At 46.7% G+C, this 21,884-nt stretch overlaps 1 protein-coding gene across 1 annotated transcript in view; it reads left to right on the forward strand.

Annotated features, from left to right (window-relative positions):
* LOC144094037 (uncharacterized) overlaps nucleotides 1-19,969 on the forward strand; it is a 96,128-nt gene extending 76,159 nt beyond the window's left edge. The window contains exons 5-6 of the mRNA XM_077627888.1: nucleotides 14,211-14,401; nucleotides 16,934-19,969. Of these exons, the coding sequence (XP_077484014.1) occupies nucleotides 14,211-14,401; nucleotides 16,934-17,168 (426 nt within the window). The 3' untranslated portion in view covers nucleotides 17,169-19,969. The remainder of the gene's footprint in view (nucleotides 1-14,210; nucleotides 14,402-16,933) is intronic.
* Nucleotides 19,970-21,884: the final 1,915 nt, after the last annotated feature.

The following is a 21,884-nucleotide window of genomic DNA, read 5'->3' on the forward strand; positions in this document are numbered from 1 at the left end:
TTGAGAAATCTGTGAAGGTTAATTTTGATTACCCTTTATAAAAGCTCTAGAAAAAGCTGCAAAAAAATTATGACTACAAAATAATGGTGACCACGAGTGAGGTAGGGGCGGAGGAAATTCAGTTCATGTTTCAGATACGAAAGACGATATGAGGAAGAGGATAAACGCTCGTCAACATCATCGGCTAGTCTGCGCTAAAATCTTAGAGGGCAGCCGAACCTGCGTGGTCCCGTAACACCGGTACCGTTTCCATTTAAGTTCAAATTGGAAAAATGGAATTCCCGATAAAACAACGCAGACAAACGCACTCTGCTGAGTGCGTTTACAAAAGTTTCTTTGGACAGTCTATAGACTACCTATAGACGTTTCTCTATGAAGTCTATAGACATTCTATGGATAGATCCTTCAGACCAGTCTATAGGCAATAAAAATCCTATGCGCAGTTTATGGACAATCTATAGATTTATGGCCATAGACTTTTAATACTTTCTTCTATAGTCAGCCTATAAACTATGAATACACAAAAGGAAATATCTGCAGGAAGGCAACAGAGTCTATAGAGAGTGTATAAACCATTCTTATGAGAGATTATTCACACCCTTCAAGGATCGGCAATAGAAGGATCCTAGTGTAGAAAGACTAGCAGCGTGACGTTACAGTTTGTTCAGTTTACGCAACACTGCAGTCAAAAGCAATTTTGAAGGAAGTATTCGGCTAATTTATCGGCAGCTCTTCTGCATTCACAAAGTATGGAGCGTTGCCTCCTTTCCTTCCGACAAAGAAAACAAGCTGTAGAAAAGCATCCACCACTCCGATACTGCAGAGAGCTTCCTCGAACCTCTTTGATCTTCAGAGTACCGTAACCATGTTTTCATGAGCATGTATCGATATCTCACTGGTCGCACTCATTATACGGGCCCCAAGCGTATAGAAGCATTGTTTGGTTAAGATTAGGTTATTCGTCGACAACGGTGTTATGAAGCGTGCACATCTTTAGGTGGCCTGTATTAAAAGGGAAAAATTATTTCATATTACAAGGAAGGAACACTTATATCGATCCTGAAACTTTTGGGAGACATTGCTCACAGAAATACCAAGGAAATTTATGAACCTGCAATTGTAGCACGGAAACGGCTTGATCGATTTACAGGCTCTGTGAGCCGAAGGCCTTGAAGGTTGTTCTTTATTAATTGCCTTTGCATCCCGCTGAAAAATATCTTCCCTCCCATACTTGCAGTTTTTTTGTTTGAAGTAAACCCTGTAACTCAGTGTAATCGACGAACTGCAAAAAGCGCTTCTCTGTAATAGCTTTTAGTAAATATAAGTCTGCGCGCCCCAGCCACACTCATTACACCTAATGTCCTTTATTTTTATGTTTGCAGCGTACCTTTATTTACATCGATTACAGCTCCTCTCAAGAGTGCTTCTAAGAGAGGTTCTATCTGGTAACGTACGAAGTTATACCTTTTCGGGAGAGTAGAAGATAACTGCCGGATTTTCCGTACCACTGCTCAAGAACACGTTTTCCTCATTTGCTGGGCCGAATGGAAAGCTTTGGTTGAGTAAAAAGCGGTAAAACTTTTTTTCCATTGTGCTTGCTATAACATTATCCATCAAAACCAGCCGGCACTGCCTCCTACTTTGAACATACTCCAAGACTATTTGCATTTAATTCGACCACCCTTTGCATAACGATGCTAAACTTCAAAAGGCTGGGCACACTACAAGTGCCTTATATTGCTGCTAGTAGACGCCTTAAGCATACCGTATACCGTGTTACCGTTACCGGAGTGCTGGGAGCCTGGCGCGCCATCAGTGCGCATGCGTAGATCGCCTTGAGGGGGTCAGAAGGCGCCAGGTACCCGGCAGCTGCGCAGACGAATGCCGCACGGCGACCAATAAGAGCGTGCGCGCTGACGGTGGGCGGGATCTCGGTATTCCTGTAACTGTAACGGTGGCACGTTAAACGGTATGCTAACAGTGTTTAGTAAGCACTGTGTTTTGTATTTCTCTCCGCGTCTGGGGCGGTGCTTAAATAGTCAGTCCGTTTTTGGCGTCACGCCCACAAACACCAGCAAATGCACAACAGGGCTGTGAACATGAAAGAAATTCGATACTTGTGCAAACTATTTTCTACATAGCGCCGCTTGTTAATTAATGAGCGGTGTAACAAGGGGGCGAGCAGGAACGTTCACTGAATTATATAGGCAGTGAGAAAACGCGTAAGGTTTGGATGAGCTAGTAATGTCTGAAAGTGGTTGTATAGAGCTAGCTCGGCGTTCGTTGCTCTACTGTTTCGGTGCGTCGAGGTACTACTCTATTCCTTCTGAGTGACGGAACAGATGCACGCGAATTGAAACAAGGCCACAGAACTTCCGCAGCTCCTCACTTTTTAGGGTTTCGTTGGAGTTTTTTTTTTGTGGGTTATTATGATTTCTTTCCGCGCATAAGTTTTCTGATCATAATTTTATTAGGCAGGTCTCTCTTCTGGGTAGCAAGTCAGCACGCATTATTTCCTTTGCAGTTTGTAAGCCACTTTCTACAACAAATTTTGTGTCGGAAAATTACGGTTACAGAAAAAATTATTTCTCTTCATATGACCGCGAAGGCTCTCAGAAGACAGGCATAGATGGCTAACTGACAACGTCTTCGTCATCGTCAGGAATTGTTTCACCTTCAAGGCAAAGAAACACCAATGAAAGCGAGCAACGAATGGGTCACCATTGTCGATGACAAAATTTCACGTTAGGTCAGGAGCGCGTACTGCTTCCGACAAAATAATACATGAGAAGGCCCCAACATCGCAATGTTCAGGTACCACCACTGGAATGCCCAGCGTAACGTAAACATTTTAACTTCAGGTATCGTCCGCCTTTTAACAAACTGAAACTTTAACGAAGTAAACATCAAGAAAGCGGTGTTGTCGAGTGCTCAAATCGAGTTAAAGCCGTCGGCCAACGTGGAAGTCAAACAGAGACTTCGTTGACCCAATGCAGGGAAGAGCCAGCTTCAAACTTAGCCCCAGTCCGGATTTTCTAGCCGCGCTTCTCTCTTCCTTGCCGCAACCATCGCGCTTTTCGTTCGTTTCCAAAGGTGGAAATCGAAGAGAGCCGTACATCTGGATGCTGGCTTGCTGCTCAAGAAGTCTCCCCTCGTTGCTGCAATCCGAGCGAGCGTTGAACTCCGCTCCAAGCCAACGTTTCATCTTACTTTTGCAAGGTAGTCGCCTTCGGACATCTGCTTCCCGATCCGTTTGATTAGACGACGGACACAAAAAAAAAACAGTTCGTGACTCGCACGAACTGCTGCAAAAGCTAATCATGACTCAGTCACAGACCGCAGGCATAACCTTTGTCGAAACTTTCCACGTCATATGGTTCTGCTTTCAGCCGTGCAGTGGACAAATTACAGTATGATTGAAGTTTTCACTGTAACGTGAAGAGAACCGTTGTCGCACATATTAAGGCCTTTTGATATAAATTACTGAGGTACGCGCTCAACTGTGCGCCTCAAACGAAAACAATGAGGTCCAAAAACTTTTGGGCCATGCTGAGTTGAGTTGAGTGGTTGTAAACTACCGGTGGGATTAGCCTTGCAGTTGCTGCCGGCAATTGCTCCACCGTAGCGACACTTAAATAGAAATCACAGAAACACTGTCCGCAAAAACCCAAATAGACACTCCTGAGGTCACCATGTGGAGGCCAAATTCGTGTCCTGCAGGTAAAGAAGAAGAAGGCGAGAAGCATCCCTTCTACTCGACTGGCTCCCGCGCCGGAAAACAATGTCCTGAAGAGAACTGTGAGGAACTCCTGCCTTCTTGAGGGATCCGAATAACACAGCCCGTTCTGCGTTGTACAAAGTACAGCACAAAAGGTAATGTTCTATGTCACCACACACACCACACGTTGAACACAATGGTGACAACGCTAGGCCAGTCTTATACATCCACGCCGGCGTACGAGCAGAATCCGTGCGAACGCGGTGCAGCAAAGTGCCTTGGTACCTTTTTGAGACCCTTGGTCACACATGGCTGATGAGGAGAGCTCCACAAAGAACTGAAGTGGCACAACACCACATCTCTGAACATTTGCTTGACTTCATGAGGGACTCCATGTACTGGAATCCCGGAGACAGCTGTATGGGCGAGGTTGTCTGCTATCTCGTTGCCTAAGACACCTATGTGCGAGGGCACCCATTGAAAACGTATAGAGAAGCCTTTGCTATGTAGATTCTGCACCAAACGTAGGGATCTAAGACTCAAGGCATCAGTGGGGAACCCGTACTCTAACCTTTGAAGGGCAGATTTTAAATCCGTAATTATGACAGTAGGTTGAGGCGTACAACACCGTAGCTTCTTTAGAGCTGCCTCAAAGGCAACGCTTTCGGCCATTGTGGAGGACACGACTTTAGTAAAACGAACAGACGAATCATACTTCAAAGACGGAATATGAAAAGCAGCTGCACTAGATCCTCTGACCTTGTCCACAGAGCCGTCTGTAAAAATTTGAAGATGACTGGCATATTCGGTCTCAAGATGTTCCAGTACGAGCGAACGCATTGCCGCTAAAGGAGAATTCCGCTTAGCGCGAACGTGGGGAATTGTCAAGGAACAATCGAGGCTCGGAAAGGACCAAGGTGGCTTCAACGTCTTAGGTCGATCTCGAAGGTCGAGACCCAGAGAACGAAGAGTATTTAAAGCCAAGTACGCCCGGGACTCAGATCTCTTTCGAAGGCGCTGTAGAAGCGCTCTCCCGGCAACAGTCTCTCTGAGGCGGCCAATTTGCAGCAAAAGTCTTTGTGAAGCGGATAGCCGAAGAGGTTTCGATTGAGACTCATACAGTACTGCATTGTTTGGAGCAGCCTGCGGAACGCTGAGAGCCCTCCTTAGTGCCATTCTGTGCAAAACCTCAAGGCGTTCCAGCTGCGATACCGAGGGGGAAATTAAATGGAGCTTGTACATTATGCGACTTGTCACCAGGGCATCGTGAAGCCTGATCATTGAAGCAGGATGGTTTCCCCATTGCTCACTAGCAACTCTACGAAGCACATTGAGACGCGAAGATAGTGAAGCCACAATCGAGTCGACAGCTCGTCGCCACTGTAGACGTGAGTCAATAGTGACGCCCAAAAAACGTATGTGGTTAACCTGACGAAGGCAAGACTGATCAAGGTCTATGCTCAGCCGCGCATACCGTCGTCCCCTACCTGGAAACAGGACGGAACCAGATTTTTCCACCGAGAGAGTCAACCCAACACCTTGAAGGTAACTTTTAACTGAAAGCACGGCCTGTCGCGCTAATAGAGCTAAGCGTTTGTGTTGATATCCGGTTAACCAAAGACAAATGTCGTCTGCATATATCGACATATGAACATGCCTACAATGTTTTTGCACTTTTGCGGGAAGACCAGCCATGACAACATTAAAGAGCGTTTGGGACAGGACACTACCCTGAGGTACCCCTCGCGATACCGCCCTTTCGGAGCTCATTGTACTGCCTAACCGCACTCGAACTTTACGATCACTGAGAAATGAGTGAATGAATCGCAGAAGATAGCCCTGTACGCCTATGACCTGCAGACTATTCAGTATTGAGCTCTGGAGGACGCTATCATAAGCCTTTGATACGTCTAGGGAAATAGCTAGTGTTGAAAGTCCAAAAGCACTCTGATGTTCAATGTGGCTTATCAAGTCCAGGACGCTATCTTGCGCGCTTAAACCTGTGCGGAATCCAGTCATGCATGTTGGTAGTGCCCTTCTATCCTCAAGCCACCAAGACAAACGCTTACTTGCCATCTTCTCCATGAGCTTAGCCACACACGACGTCAGCGATACAGGACGATACGAGGCCGCGTCTGTCATCTCTTTGCTGGCCTTCAGCAGTGGGACTACACAAGCCACCTTCCATGAAGGGGGAACGTCACCAGACTCCCACACTCGGTTGAGATAGGTTAGGAGCATCTTCCGGTGTTCCAGAGGCAGGTTCTGTAACATTTGATTGGTAATGCCGTCAGGACCTGGTGCACAGCGACGCCGCAGGCTGCGGAGCGCTGTCTGTAGTTCTCGAAGTGTGAACGGGTCGTCCATAACAGACGGAGACGTAGCAGGCAGAGCGCAGGAATGAATGCCTGGTCTGGAATTTACAAATGCATCCGCAAATTCCTCTGCCAAGCACACGAGATGTTTCTGCGTGCGCAATGCAAGCGCCTCAAAAGGTTTACTCGGACGAGAGCCACCAGCAAGACTGCGAACGACACGCCAAATTATCGTTATCGGTAAGAAAACAGTCAAACTAGCGCAAAAGGATGCCCACTGGGACCTACAGAGCTTGTTCGCATGACGTCTAATGGCAGAGTTGAGCCTGTTGAAAGTTGTCTTCAAGGCTCTGTCGTCCTTCTTCCGCAAGAGTTGTCGCTCCGCCCTTCTGCGCGCTGCGCAGAGGTTCCCGAGTTTTAAATCCGGAGTCGGGAAATGATCAGGTAGCTTGAGCGACGTGGTAGCAGCCATCTTAGCATAAATCGTTTTGTATGTCACATCACCGGAAACACAGGCTAAGTGCTCCCTGTATTTGTCCCAATTAACAACATGGCAAATTTTAGGACCACGCATATGGAAGTCGGCAGTAAACACAAATATCGGGTAGTGATCACTTCCCATTCGGTCAGCTCTAGTTGACCACTGTACACGGATGTCAGGTGAATGTAAGGTTAGGTCTATAGATGTGGGTGAGGTTGGAGGCCGAAAGAAAGTGGGACTTTCGTCATTGGCCACGCACAGGTCCAAACTGTCGATGACTTCTACAAGTTGGCGTCCGCGAGGATCTATGTTCCTGTCACCCCAGGCAGGGTGGTGGGCGTTAAGTCACCGCAGATGATTCTGGGTGCTGGGCAGAGGTCACAAAGTTGCTGGAGGAACAAAGCCATATCGACCTTCTTCCGCGGGGACACGTATACTGATGCAATGGACAGAGTTCGGAAGGCGAGCCGAATCCTCACAGCCACTACCTCAATACTGTCGGTGCAAAGATCGGTGACGTTCAAAGCCACATGAGGAATCTCCCTTCGTATGTAAAGGGCGGCACTTCCTGCGGGAAAAGATTTATGCTGCAATTCTTGTGGGCGACGTATCCCGGCAAAGACCTCCCGCTTGGCAAGCCAGCCTCCGAGAGGGCCAGTACTGGAACACAGGTCTCTTTCAAGAACCATTTTAGTTCTGCTAATCGACTTATAATCCCAGCGCAGTTCCATTGCATGATAAACGGCACTTTTCTAGGGTTATTAGTTGCAACAGGTTGAAGAAAACTAGCCATCTAGGAGTTGAAGTTCTCTGCGAAGGCGGTGATCAAGGTCTCAAAGGAAAGTACCAGCTGTATAAAGTTCTTCAAAGTGCCAGGCTGCATCGCTTGGCTATATGAACGCAGGACATCAAACAAAACGCGTAGAAGGTCGGAGAGATTCCAGCTTTTGAGCTCCTTATTTTGCTGCACGCACTGGCGCACCACTTCGACAAAAGACGGGGACTGGGACCCACTCTTGGCCACGGTAGCTGGTGTCTGCATCTTTTTTAAGGCAAGGGGATGTCCTCCATGTTGTCGAGTCTTGCTGTGATCTGGTCGCTGAGGAACATGGACACTTTTTGTAGAAGCAGATCGAACAGCCAGCTCACCCTCGGAGGCCGTTGCCGACTTGCTCGGATCAGGTCGTGCAGCGACGACGCTTGCTACCACGTCCCGAGCTTCCGACTCGAGCGCAGGGAACTCTTCACTTCCATGTATCGGCTTTTCAGTAGGTTGTGGTTTGGGGCCACTAATGAAGGACTTGCGACGGTGTGAGGCGCTTACACGGAATGTGCAGCCACTGAAACTCGCTGGATGGTCACCTCCACAATTAGCGCAAGCAAAATCTGCCTTGCACTCTTTGTAATCATGGCCACCACCACACCGCTTGCAACGTTGATCTTTGTTGCAAACTCTCGCTACATGTCCAAAGCGTTGGCACCTGAAGCACCGGGGAGGAGTTTCAACGAACTCGTGGACTGCATGTTTGGTGAAACCAAGGTCAATTATTCCAGGGCGCTCGGTGTTGGGAGCAAACGTTAGCACAATAGAGTTTGTAGGCTTCGCTGCCCATTGTTGTTCTCCAGGCTCCACCCGGCGCATTAATCGTCGCACGTGCAGAACTCCTTGCGGTTTCAAGTAGTCAAGAAGGGCATTTTCCGAATACCACACTGGTACTCCCCTTATAACACATGTGTTAGTCATGTAGGAGTGTGGCAACCGGGCTTGAACTCGTATGCCACCGATCTGAGAGCACCGCAGAAGAATGTCTACTTGCTCTTCCGTTGAGATATCTAGATGAAGAGCCCCTTGCGTTGTGAAGCGACTGCGAATCGGAGCAGATCCCTTTAGTACTTTAATATCATCGAACAGCCTGATAGGGTTCCACTCTCTGAAGTCAACACCTTTGTCTTTTGGCTGGCCTATCACTGTGATGCCGACTGTCCGGTGCTTCCGATGACTCACCACTTTGAAGCCATCGTTGTCCATTTCCGCCATGTCAGCCACTTCCTTGTCAGAGGCGACGATAGTTGAGTCGTCCCCACTGAGCGATGATGACGCACTGCACTGCTGGACGTCCCTGATGACTGGCAGATCCCCGCCATGTGATGCCATGGCCGCCTCCGCCCCACTGGGCTCCTTCGGATGGCGCTGTCCCTTTAAGGATACCGGCGCCGGAGCTGCCGTACCCTTCCCGTAGGGACAGTACCACCTTAAAGACGCGGCCGTCTTCCAAGGATGGAAATAACCTAGTTAATAACTAGAAAACAAGGCAAAATTACTGAGCTGAGGTGACAACAGATCGAGCAGCGTGGTCTTCCTCTTCCTCGCTTTGGGCCATGCTGTATGTACTGCCGCTGCGCAAGTGCAAGTGAAAGCACGCTCATACTTCTGTGGTCACTTAGCTACAATGCGCGTCATCACGAGTGACAAATAAAATGCATACGTACCGGTACGCGTTAGGAGCTCTTACAGTTTTATCGTACAGCGCATGACCGCATCCCTAAGGCCAGGGAGTTCCGGGCCTAAAGGCGAAATATTTTCTCGTCTTATTCGTTTCCCTTCATATTTCCGCAGGGTCCACATTAAGAATACACCCCTAAGTCACTAATTCGCTGCTCATTATAGTGCTTCAGGAACTCATGCCGCTCCTCATGAACTAGGTGGTAGGTGCTTCCTACTGCATGTCTTTTCCCGCTCGATGCTAAGCTTACTACCAGCTGTTATGTGGCCGCCGGTGAGATACTTTCGACGACTCGACAGTTTCATGGGTTGAGCAGCATACCATTGCGCGGCAGCATGGAATTAGATTTCTCTTGACTCATTGCAAACTGCGAACGAGCATAGCTGTGGTGAACGTGTCCACGTCTACGTTCTTCTGCTCCTCTTCCACACTCCGTCTTTTTACAGCGCTAGCTAATTGGAGAATCCTCCCGTTCGATGCATGTTTGTCGTAGTTGTCAAAAAGCGTCCATGCAGCCGAGGGTGACCGGGAGGAAAAGAGCAGGGGGTAGAGAGCGGGCGGGGTTTTAATATGACACCCCACACGAGCAACCGGCAGGGGGCGCCACTTCACAGGGGACGGAAAAGGTGCGTGTTATATACTGCATATACAACGCGAGCGCGGCAGGTGGAGCTTGGCACGTGCTATAAGAACCGGCACTCTGGAAGCGGAAGAGTGCTGTGCGGGCCTTCGAAGGCTCTGCAGTCGCTGCAAAGTTTGAGTTGGCGGCGTCAGCGCATTGCACAGTGCGCTGCAGCAGCTCCATCTCCTCATCGCTCGCAAGCTGCGACGCCGGCTGGCGTGGAAGCGAAGGAGATGTCAAGGTTGCGTTTGCGTGCACCTCAGCTTGGGGATAAACAACAAAGAGACACCACAAACGTGATTGTTAGGCTGGGAACGTTAGAGAGCGGTAGCCTCCCAAATCCGGTGGCGCGGAGAGATGGACTGTGGTGCTGTGAGAATTTTTCCAATGAATACTACGGCCACGGGTCTCGAGGGGCACGAATCTTCATTCCACCGAACTGCAACTCGCACCACTTACGCTTACTCTGGAGGGTGAATAGATTTTTGCAAGCTGCCCTTCCGCACCAGCTATTATACGGTTCTCTCTAGGCGTGCTTTGGGCGATTGTCCTTACTGCACGCGTGAAGGAAAGAAGAGCACAGAGAAGATAAGCAGAGACGAAATTCTGCCTGTTTCGTTTACACAATTAAAAACAGAGAAAGGATGCATTGAACTCCGGCTCGCGCAGGCTCTGCACAAGGAACACAGGAAGCGTCATCGGCGGCGACGGACGAGACAAGTGGGAGGAAGCGGCTGACACTGCATTAAGACGAGGGAATAGAGGGCGCCTGGTTTCCCTGCCGCAATCAGGGGAGTGACTGGCCCTTTCTCGAGTGGCCGAGCCATTTCGACGAGCGGTTGGAAAACGGAGCGGACTTTCTCTGTGAAGAAAAACTGCAAGAAGGAGATGACGTGGAGCAACTGGAGCAACTTGAGCAGAAGAAAGAGGCTTCGAAAAATCACATTCTCCTTTCCTTAGCTCGTCTGCTGCCGCCCTCCCGAGCTGCACAAACTGCGGACGACGGTGCTACCCTCCCTGTCTTGTAGCGTTCCGTCTTCGAGCTCCTCTCCTTGCGACACTAACAGGATTGAGGAAATACTAATCTAATTGCGAAGCGCCACCCGCGAGGGTATCCGGTTCGTTTTCAGGTTTTGCGGTGCGATTCAAGTTCTGGCCACACTTTGCGAGTGCAAGCGGCTCGTTTCCTTGCTTCTCGTCGGCAATGGAAAGGCTTCGCTCGAAATCGCAGGAGCACGCGAACTGCACTGAAAGCACGGGGAATCAGAAAGGAAATGAAATCGCGAAAAACGCGTGGCGAAATGGCAGCTGCTTGACTACACTCGCCAAAGTGGTGTGGCGCCGCAAGAGCGTTTCTTTGCGCTTTAAGAGGCTCTTTCGCGAAAAAGCTTTTAGGTAGCGCGCCAAGTTGACGAAATGCTATGCACGAAAGCGTGCCTTTGGTGAACCGCTGTTGCGATTCCAGCTGCGAGGGAAAAAAAAGAAAAAAATTCTTGCATCGACTTCGAGAAGCTCCGAAACACACAGCGTACTTACTTTTTTTCCGTCAAGCTTCTTTCTTGTAGACTAAGCTGTCACTTCTGGCCTTTAGCGGGGGTTAAGTGCAACCGCTACAGCAGTGATACTATTGCAGACGACTTCGTGCATTACATGTTAGAAGCGAAATTGGAAGAGCCAAGAGTGAGAAATTTCGCTCTTCACATATTCTGCTGGTAATTTTTTTTGGACCTGACAAGTATGGAAAACATAAGTAACATTCCACTTTTTTTTTTGGCACTTTTACATTGAAAGCAGAAATACACGCTGAGTTGTGGACTGAGCTGCTTTGGAAAGCTGGCAAGACGAGCATACCGCAAGTAGAAACAGATACTCCAGATGTCAAAAACCTCTCTGGAAGCTGAACATTGACCGGCCATAAAGGAGGAGAATTTTGTCACACTCGTATACCCTAGTAAAACGGCGCCAGTTTTGGAATGCTATAAAAGGGGCTAGTTAGTTTTCCATGCTTATGCATGAGGTTGCTAACTCTGGGTCAAGGAACTAGACGCAGGGAGAAGACCGCGGCACGAAACAACAGAGCGTAGGCTTCCCACTGTCATTTATTTTCGTCATTGCGTACTTTTCTACACCTGATATCGACAAATACATATGGAAGAAAGAAAGAAAGGAAGAAAGAGCGAACAAATGAAAGAAAAAGAAATGAAATAAAGGAAAGAAAGGAAGAAAGAAGAAAGAAGGAAAAGAAGAAAGAATGAATGAAAGGAAGAAATAAAAGAAGAAAAAAGAACGAACTGGAGAAAGAAAGAAAGAAAGAAAGAAAGGGAAAAGAAAGGAAGGAAGAAATAACGAACGAACGAAAAGAATAAAGAAAAAAAACAGATTGCAAAGAAAAAAGAAAGAATGAAAGAAAGAAAAAAGATAGAATGAAAGAAAGAAAGAAAGAAAGGACGAAGAAAAGAAAGAAGGAAAGAAAGAAGGAAAGGAAGGAAGAAAGAAAGAAAGAAAGATAGATAGATAGATAGAAAGAAAGAAAGAAAGAAAGAAAGAAAGAAAGAAAGAAAGAAAGAAAGAAAGAAAGAAAGAAAGGAGGCATGAAAAATTAAGAAAACGAAAGCTTTGACAGATGCATTTTCTTGCACAGTTCTCGTTTTCCTTTAGAGAGGTTAAGAGTTTCCGTCCTCCAGCTGAGGTTGCAACGAATGGTTCGCTGATACTTATGAAGAAAAAAAAAGCAATACTGAAATATTCTCACCTGTTCCGTGTTATCGAAATGTGTTTTCAGTTGTGTAACAAATTTATTTTGTTGGATTAGACTAATAGCATTGTCTGTGTCATCCGAAGGCCAGTCGTACACAAAAAAGAAGACTGTTACTACAAAGCAGTAAAAAAAGCGTCCCCTGTGCACTTCCGGAGGCGGAGAAAGTCACAGCCAGTTGCATGACACAATGGACACAGAGGGGGAGGAGACCTTGAAGAAAAAGAACGAAGCTTAAGCCCAAGGTGTCTCGCCTGGTCACCCTGCACTTGCAGAATAGAAGCACGACGAGGGGGTGATATAAGAAGGAAGCAGCACAATGATCGCAAAGCACAGCAAGCATGCAGCTTACTCCCAGCATACCGCTGAAAGCCACCGACTCCAATAAGCACATCAAGACTTGTAAATCTTTGAGGGCTTACGAGGATATCGACCGATAAGCTTCAGCTCTGCCAGCGGGGAGCTGTCAGCGTCGTCTATTGCAGAACACATGCTAGCTTTTTCACTATAGACATAGGGCCCGAACAAAGATTACGCGCAGTCGTTTTTCGGCGTTTGCAAGCGCGTGTCAAAGAAGGAAGTAAGTAAAATACTTGCAACCTACGCGCCATCATCTGTATCCTATAATACGTGTACTGTGGTACAGCGCAGGATCAGACATTTATTTGAAAACGCCCTCGAGTGTCACTGCATCTTGGCCGCAAGGCAACACAACTGCGAGCGGCGTGCCGCGGCAACAGCCTGGTGAAGTATGTGACACTGTTTTATGGGCGTCCCTCGTTTCACAGCAGTGTTTGTAGTTGTGGCTCGTCGCTGCAGGGACGACACTGCCAGCAGTGTACGTACCCCTTCTGATTCTCGTAATTCCAGCATCGTGGACAGCCGTGTGGGAATCTTCTCTTCGTTGTGGCCTTATTCGCGCGAAAGCTCTGTCCCGATGGCGAAACCCCGAGCAAGGTCTTGAGTTTTTGGTATGTGCGCGCGAAGTGAAATAAATCAATAAAAATAAATCAAAGAAATACTGCCGCAACTGTGATTCAAAACCACGGCGGCGCGAACATTACGCAAAGTGAGGGGTTCGTCACGACATTCATGGTTTCAATGGCAGTTGGCTTCCTCCAGTATATTTTGTGTTCTTTTTTTGGACCACAGACTACCTAGGAAGAACGCTGGCGGTCTTAGAGTGATGGCTGAGTTCTTTAGAGGGTCGTTTGAGCCTCCTCCAGATGTTAACCTCAGTACCTCCGGTGCCGCGTTTAAAAGCATATACCATATTGTTAATTACATTCAGTTACTCTGCTTTGCAGTTGGAATATACCTCTGTTGGTAAGGGCAAGGGTTCCATATACTTAGTGATCTATATCTGCGGTGGAGCTTAGGCAGCATAGCCTTCCCCTTAAATATAGTGCGCTAGAGGACAGCTTACTCCCTTTCTACTCCCTTGTAGGCGTATTTGTGTTTGTGGTGCAGAACGCCGTGCCCGATCGAAACAGACAAACATTATTTGTTCCTCAGTGTCCGATCAAGGAGGAAGGCAAACATGGTACAGCTTGCGCCGAGGCATGGCGTGGGATTAAATCCTGCTCAGCGGATTAAGTTTAGTTTATTGGGATTAGTACGAATGGATGCAAAAGTCTGCAAAGGTTACACGAGTGTTTCGGACCTGCAGACACTCGCACATAAAACGTCACTATGATGACGTAGAATGCGCACATGTATTAAACGTTTCAGCAAACCGAAAGAGTTATTAACAAGCAAATGAATAACATCCCGCACATCCTGTACTTCGCCTAAGTTGTCCATTTTCTTGCGCAGCTCTTCCACTACTGCTTCGGTGGGCTCCGTTACGACTTCCTGTGTCCCAACTACACGTTGTACGACCAGACCACCTTCACGTGCCGCTTCATCAACACGGTTGAGTGTGAAAAGTCGGAGAAGCACTACGACCGCAACGAGGCGCTCTACAAGGAGACCACCACGGTGCCGCCCTCTACTGTGCCTCCCAGGTATGGACGACAAACGCCAACTCACGGCTTCCCAAATGCGCTGAAGGAAGAGCACACAGAAAGTACGGCCCTTACCGTGACAGTTTTAGTATATGAGAAAGAATGTACAAAACAGACTTATTTTCACAAATAACATTTTTCTCTCGTTTCACTTTTGCAGTTTCAAATAGATTCAGTAGGTAAATATCGTTATTAATAAAGAGAGGAAAAGAGCAGAAATACATTCATCCTGAATTAATCTTGAAGAGAGGTATAACCGCTTTCCTTCGAACCATTCCGCGTAATTGGAAATACCCACATATCCTGTATCATTATAACAGCCATCAACACTTGTTTCTGCACAACGCGACTAAGATCTCTTCCGGAATCAGCTCTCTACAACATAAGCCACAGCCACGGTATCCGCCAGATTTCCTTATCGGGACATCCCACTGAGCTCTCCATCATCCCTGGCTACCTCTTCCTTCCTTTGCAATTTCTCTGTTGTCACAACAGCCCATTGGTTATCTCTTCTTCGCATTATGTGCCAGGTCTAAGTCTAGGTCATTCTTTGTTTCGGCTTATATGTAGATAACACGAATTCTTAAATCCGCTCCCCTCTTTTTCTGCCATAGTGTTACCGTTATCATTTTATTTTTGATATCCCTGGGCTCTCATCTCTTTTATCTCTAGCCTTTTGATTGGCCATCAAGTTACAACCCCACAGCTCAGCACTGATAAATTACAACCACTGTATTACTTTCTTCAGATATAAGCCTAAGTTTCTGTACCCTACCTACTGCTCGTTAACCGCGCCGACAAAGACGAGTCGTAGACAGAAGCAGACAAGCGCTATCAGCTCCCCCGAATTTTAGCTTCAATTTCTGCACCTAACTCCAGAGCGTCTGCCAAATGCGCACCAGGTTAAACCTATTCTTCTGAACATTTCATTCTGATGGTCCGGTTCTGTATGTCACTGGGTGAGATATAACCTCTGACTTGTTCCAGTTGATCCCTACCAATTATAAACTGGTGTTTCTTGGCCGTACTTTTTATCACTGCTTTATTCTTCATCTTAATTTCAATGCCTACGTTTGCATTTTGTACGTTTAAGTGGTCAAATATGCGCTGCAGTTCGTTCCCAGTATTATTCAGCAATGCGTTATCAGCAAATCGCAGGCTGCTAATATATTCTTCCTTAAATCTTAAACCTGGATCATTGGGGGCGCTCTCCAAATAAATCTTGTAAATATGCATTGATAGCCAATGCATAGACAGCATTGTTATCTTTCCTTGTGTGTCCCATGTGTCCGTGTGTATGTTTTCTAGCACATGCGTATAGGCTTCCTCCCCATCCGAGCGTCGCGGTGCCTGCTTCTCTGCTGGTGCTGCAACTGTATCGAATTATTCGTCGTAGTTTGTGAGCATGATATGCGCGAATCTGCTACACTCAACTTATTTTTCAACGACCCGAATAATGGCATGCCATGTATGAGAGCGCCTCTTAAATGCTGGAAGCCACGAAATCCGAGCATCGTATACCCAGGCGACATTCCTTGTTCTGGCCTTGTTTCATCTGCCGACATTCATAGCACTGCGCCGCCCTTAAAGGACCAGCAGGCCGCGTGTCACGTATCAACGGCTTCAGCCGCTACGAATTACGGCTCACATTTTGTTTTATTTTTCTTTCATTTGTTTGCATACTATGAGCGGATGGTCGCCGTGCACACGGCTTAAGGACATTACAGTACATTCCACTAAGGTTCCAGTGTTCTCATCGAATATTTTTAAAAGTTACTTTTCTAAACGTTTTTGTGACGCTGCAGGTGACCAGTGGTAGCCGCTCATGTACGCTTTTGGCTGGCGTTTTTAAACTTAACATGCTCACACATTTCCCTCAGTGATCAAACCTCGTCTCTTACGGGTGTCGGCGTCTTACAAAGGCCGTTGTTTACCGCCATTTTCCTAAAGGATCGTTCAGTCACTGTACTACCGCGACTGTACGCGATCTGCCTGCCGACAGGAAATTATGCTTGTTTTATGACTGCTTTTATATAACAGTTTCTTTATGGCCTCTAGTGAGTAAATTTTTTCATAATTTTATTCTCTCTCGCTGGCCAAGCTTCGTTCACATGACCAACTACCGACACTAAGAGTTTAACGAATGTGTGCATCCGGAAAAAAAATGCTATAATGTTGGGTCGCGAGTAGGTCGTCTGGCACTTATTCTACGTCCCCTCACACATTCATACATTGCAGGTGGCTAGCTTACCTGACTGCGCCTAAATAATTTTTTTCTAGAGGCCTGCATCCCACAAGTTTTTTCTGTCAGTGGTATCAATATTCTATTACAAAGTAACCTATGGACTCTTTACACGGGTGTTGTCCTTGTATCGAGCCGGCTTAACGCGTGGAAGCCAAGCTAGAGCGGTTTAAAATGGAAAACGTATTTCGCCTAACAAAAGGGCAGTTTTCAAAACAAAGAGGTGTTTTTCCCAGCGTTGTTTGCATTGACTGCATTTTGTTTTCTAACACGCTCATCTCTACCTCCAGGCCCCCGCCGCCGCCCCGCAAGAAGCCCTCTCCGCCCAAGAAGAAGACCTCGACGACAAGCACGACCACCACTGAGGCGCCGGAAGAGTATGACGAGTACGAGTACGAAGACGAGGAGACCACCACCACCACCACGACAACAACGACCACTGCTAGGCCGAAGCGGCGAAGACTCAGGCCCCGTCTTAGGCTGTCCGGGAGCAGGGGCCCTCAGGGCGCCGCCTCGAAGAAGTAGGCTCCGGGTTCAGCACGGCGCCATTTTGGTCTGAGAGAGTCTCATCATCCAAGAATCGTCGCTGCTGTCTGCCGCAGCTGCGAAAGCTGTGCAATGCCTTAAGTTGCCTGGCGAGCGCCTATGTCGACGATGACGAACACATGACGTCATGCTTGGGTTTCCTCCTCGTACTTAGCTTCAAATTCGGGAGCGTGACATACGAAGGGGTGCTCTTTCTTCCGTGTCCTTCCTATGCCAACTCCAGAGACCTGAGTTCGATGTTGAGTCGTTGGACTCGTCATTGTATATTGTTTCGTTGCATCGCGTCAGAAAACTTCATTCCCGTCCAGTAGCGATGACTGAGGCAATATAAGTGCAAATCAAACAATATTTGAATTAGCTAGATTTGCAGGTATCCTGGCTGCCACGACTGATATTTGTAGAAGCATTATCTTATGTACACAGCAGTCCTGGGATGTCTGGTATCGGCGAAGAACAGTGCAACTATTCTTTAGTTTCTGGCTTGCATCGCAAAAGAAGCCCATCATTGGGTGCACTTTAACCTTTTTCTCTACAGAATACAAGCCCACCAAGCAGTCTTTATTTTGCAGTTAGCCAAACGCACGCATCCTTGCAATTCAAACACTAAGGCAAGTCAAGAATCCGCAACATACAAACTCAACTGGCTTGCCATCGTCATACAGCACTAAAGAAGAAATTATTCTTCGGGGCATAAAACATTGGCCTCGGAGATTAAGGGAGTGAAATTTTCTAACGGTGCGCACCTGCGTAGTGAAAGTGCGTTTCGCACGAATTAAAGTAGTGATTTCTTGGACGTCTGGCAAATTTCATTATGTTTAACTTCCAAACATCAGGGTTCTTTAAAGGAAGGTACCACACCATACAAAAGCTGAACCACCGCAGTGGCACTCCGACAGGTGCGCCATATTAGTAGCACTGAACTGAATGCAACGAACGTGAAATCCGTGCTTCGTGCGTCTCTCTCATTAAAGTGCGTATTTAGGTGACAGAGAACTCGTCATACTGGCGTACACTTTTAAGACGGGAGAGATGTGTTTGCGAAACATTTCTCTCGGAAAAACGTCATTCGCTCCACCCCGCCTGCCATACCGAGACAAAATTTGTGCTCTACAGCATTGGTGAACATTTACGTAAGTGCTGACCATGTGAACAGTCGCATTGCACGACGAAAGCGAATTACAGCAAAGATAATGATTGAAATGTACACGCTATTTAGGAAGCAAGATCCAACTGGACAAAATGTCACACACCAGAACCGTGACTTGTCTCCTGTAGCACTAACATTTCAATCATAATAAAACAAGTGGCATATGTATTAGCGTTATTACAAGAGATAATGCTTGTTTCTGCCGCCGTAGTGGCTGAACTTCTGTGCAAACAATTGTTCTAGTTTACTGATCTTTTGTACAAGCTCAAAAAATGCGCATAGTAAGTTTTGTTTTGCTCTGTGCGTGTTGCTTGCGAAAGAGGCCGACACATAGGATGGAGTGCTGAAGAGGACTACACAGTTTTTTCGTATATGCGTTGATTTTTGGCTGTAAACAATGCAACACTCGTCGCATGTTAGAACACCGCTGTGTGTACGTAGGCGTCAACGCATATTATTATGCTTACGCAGATACTGTCTTGCGCAGCGGCTATATTTCCCAAACCGAGCAGATTCAGTTGTCTCCATGACAAACGGTCTGCTGGTGCACGTGGTCGAAATAACGAGAGGGGGGGGGGGGGGGTTGTTAGTCGGCGTCCGGAGGCAAGGCAGTCATGGGACTAATGCTTGCGTCAATACACGCATTTCCTTCTGCATTTACAAGGAAGAGGCAACTTTTTTTTTTATATTTCAAACAGGAACGCAATCAGCCAACGCGTCAGTAGTAATGATGCAGTAGAGGAACATTTATTTCACGATAAGCAGTCAGCGATATCTAGTTAGAAAAAGTTGAAAATATTCGAATGCATTCAGGTAGTAGGAAAAGTGATTTAAAAAATTCAAACCAGCAACCAGATGTTCGTACACCAGAGCTTTACAAAGCACAAATTACAAAATCGATAAGGCCAGCCCGTTCAGTGCGGGCGAGGTTCTTTAAGTCTTCGTAACAAGAAAAGAGTAGAGCCTAGTCAAAGGCACTCTTTTACATAAGGGGTTTAAAAGCGATGGCATTTAGATTTGGCTGAACATTGTCAGCTTCGTAGTTACAAGTGCGCCCATGTTACGAATGCTTGTCTTTGCGTGAATGCAAGCCGGACAAATTCAAACCGCCAGTGAAAGATAAGCGTTCCTTGGGACAAAAAGTTGTTTGTTCCGATTGAAAAAACCTCAGAAGCCAGAAGAGGAAGTTCCCAACTGCTGCAATAAAATCGTCCAAAACTCTTTCACACCATATTTGAGTCGTGAGTGCTTTTTCTTTTCCTGAGGCGCGATTTCGGCGTTATTTAGAGTGCCTTAATGAGCTTTTTTTAAGCCTCAGAGCATTCGAAATGAACGCAGAAGTCCTTCCGTCGTCATACGAGAAGCTGCGAGATGATTTCTACATTAAAAAGACTCGGTTCTTGAGAATTCTTCCAATGCCGGCGTCCAACATTGTGAGTTCATGTTTTGTTGAAGCTGCGTGTACGTGAAAGGAATACTTCTAGTTGTCATTATTCTTCTTTTTTTGTTTGTCTCCCGAGTGATGCTAGTGTATTTCGCAAAACTCCACACGGGCAGTGCAAGCTTCGCTTGTGGTTTTTTGTGGAACAAATGTAATAAAAGATGTTTGTTTGCTTGTTCTTTTACAAACGAAGCTTTCTACGTTTTTTCGGTAAGCACTAACCACAGCCCACGCAGGAAAACTGACTCAGGTTGAACCTCCCAAGGTCGTGATTTTTGCAGCACACGACCATATCAGCTTCCTTAACCTGTATTTATGTCTTACCACATGAATAATTTTTCACGGGCAGGGGTGCGCCGAATATTATTTGTAATTATTATTTTCAAATACTATTGCCCGTGCGGCTGTTATAGGGGTGGGACGCTACACGTGAGGAGTAACATGTGCACTTGCAATTATACAAAATATACAAATTTCACCTTAATCTACACAGACGCATTTCTTGCAACGTAATGTTTTTTATAGAGGAGTAGTGTTAATGAATAATCAATATGAAATCAGTTAATTCATACACAAAAAAAGGAAGGCATTGCTACATTTCCGGTGTTCACCTCAGGCGAGATATAATCACCAAGAGGTAAGGTGTAGGCTTGGCATTGACAAAACAATTTATTGTTAAGCGCAAATAGCTTTTTAAAATATTGTTAAGGTACTGGTCTGTAAATAGCGAGAACGTTTTTGCCGGCTAGTTGGTGCATACTGAAAGGGGTCTACCGCACTGACAAACACAGGAAGAACCGAAGTGACAGAAAAGAGCGCTGACTAACAACTCAGGCATTTTATTGACCGATCAGTCGCTTATATACAGCAGCTGCTCATATCAACAAAACAGAATGGCAAGATAACGTAGGAAGAAATCAAAACAACTGATATCCCGTCATCGCGCAAAGTGAAGGCATGCATCTAGTTCTCCTACAGAGCAAGATATTTCAGTTCTTTTTTATATATAGCAGGATTGAGGGGCTGCTGACACACGAGCTCCCGCACTTGGCAATCTCATCAGCTTCGATGATCTGTCTTCCTAGCTGCGTCGTGCATCTGCGCAGCACCACGGTATTATCTAGCCTTGGAGCACAACTACTGAATTTCTTAATGTGTTCAATAATTTTGCTACCTGAATTATATCTGACATTATTTGCGCGCTCTTCTAACCTCTCGTTTAGGCACCGCCCACTTTGATCAGTACACGGCTTACCTCAGGTCAGTGGTAAGGAGTATACGACATTCTTCGAACATTCTACGAAGCGCATTTGGTGGCATTTTGAACAGGGCACGTGCAAGTCTTCCGCATTCATTCTCCCGGAGATCCTGGAGAGTTTTTCAGGTGCCGAAAAGATCACGTTAACGCCGGCCCTGGCCCCGATCTATTTAAGGTTGTGGGAAATACAGTGAAGGTATGGGATAACTGCCACCTTCTTTTGATCCGTTTGATCGGGCCGCCTGCTTATGGTTTGCTCAGCAGGTCTTCGGCAACTAACGTCAACAAAGATGGCTTGTAGCCTGCGCTTGAGAGGCGCTGCATGTGACCCTTGAAGCTGTGTCCTACTAATTTGGGCCAGGACTTGTTCAGAGCGCTCGATAGGCACGGTTTTACGATGCCTCTGTTAACCAACCTGGACTGTGCCGAGCTCTAAGGGAGCAAAGGTTTGTCGCCTCTGGGTTGGAAGACCCAACAAACTCGTCTACTCAAAAAATTAAGCCCTAGTTCTAAAAAACTGATGAAATCTTTCTCTGGTAATTCTTGGGTCGGCTATAATGGTACTAGGCACTCTGAAAGCATGTTTAGACGCCTGGTCATACATTCAGAAAACGATTCCTCGTCGCACTCCACAAAAACAAGAAAGTCATCAACGAGTCTGAAAACTTGTAAAACGGTGGTGTCACGAAAGCGGGCATGCAGCAACCTGTCACATGTTGACAAAAAGATGTCACTTAGCCATGGTGCTAGGCAAGAGCCAAAGCAGATTCCTTGCTTTTGACTTATTGCGACATTCCATTGAGCACGCGTCGACCTCAGGTACATTGTTAGTAGTTGAATGAAGTTGCC

The sequence above is a fragment of the Amblyomma americanum genome, chromosome 6, assembly GCF_052857255.1.
Source record: "Amblyomma americanum isolate KBUSLIRL-KWMA chromosome 6, ASM5285725v1, whole genome shotgun sequence".
In the NCBI taxonomy this organism is placed as follows: domain Eukaryota; kingdom Metazoa; phylum Arthropoda; class Arachnida; order Ixodida; family Ixodidae; genus Amblyomma; species Amblyomma americanum.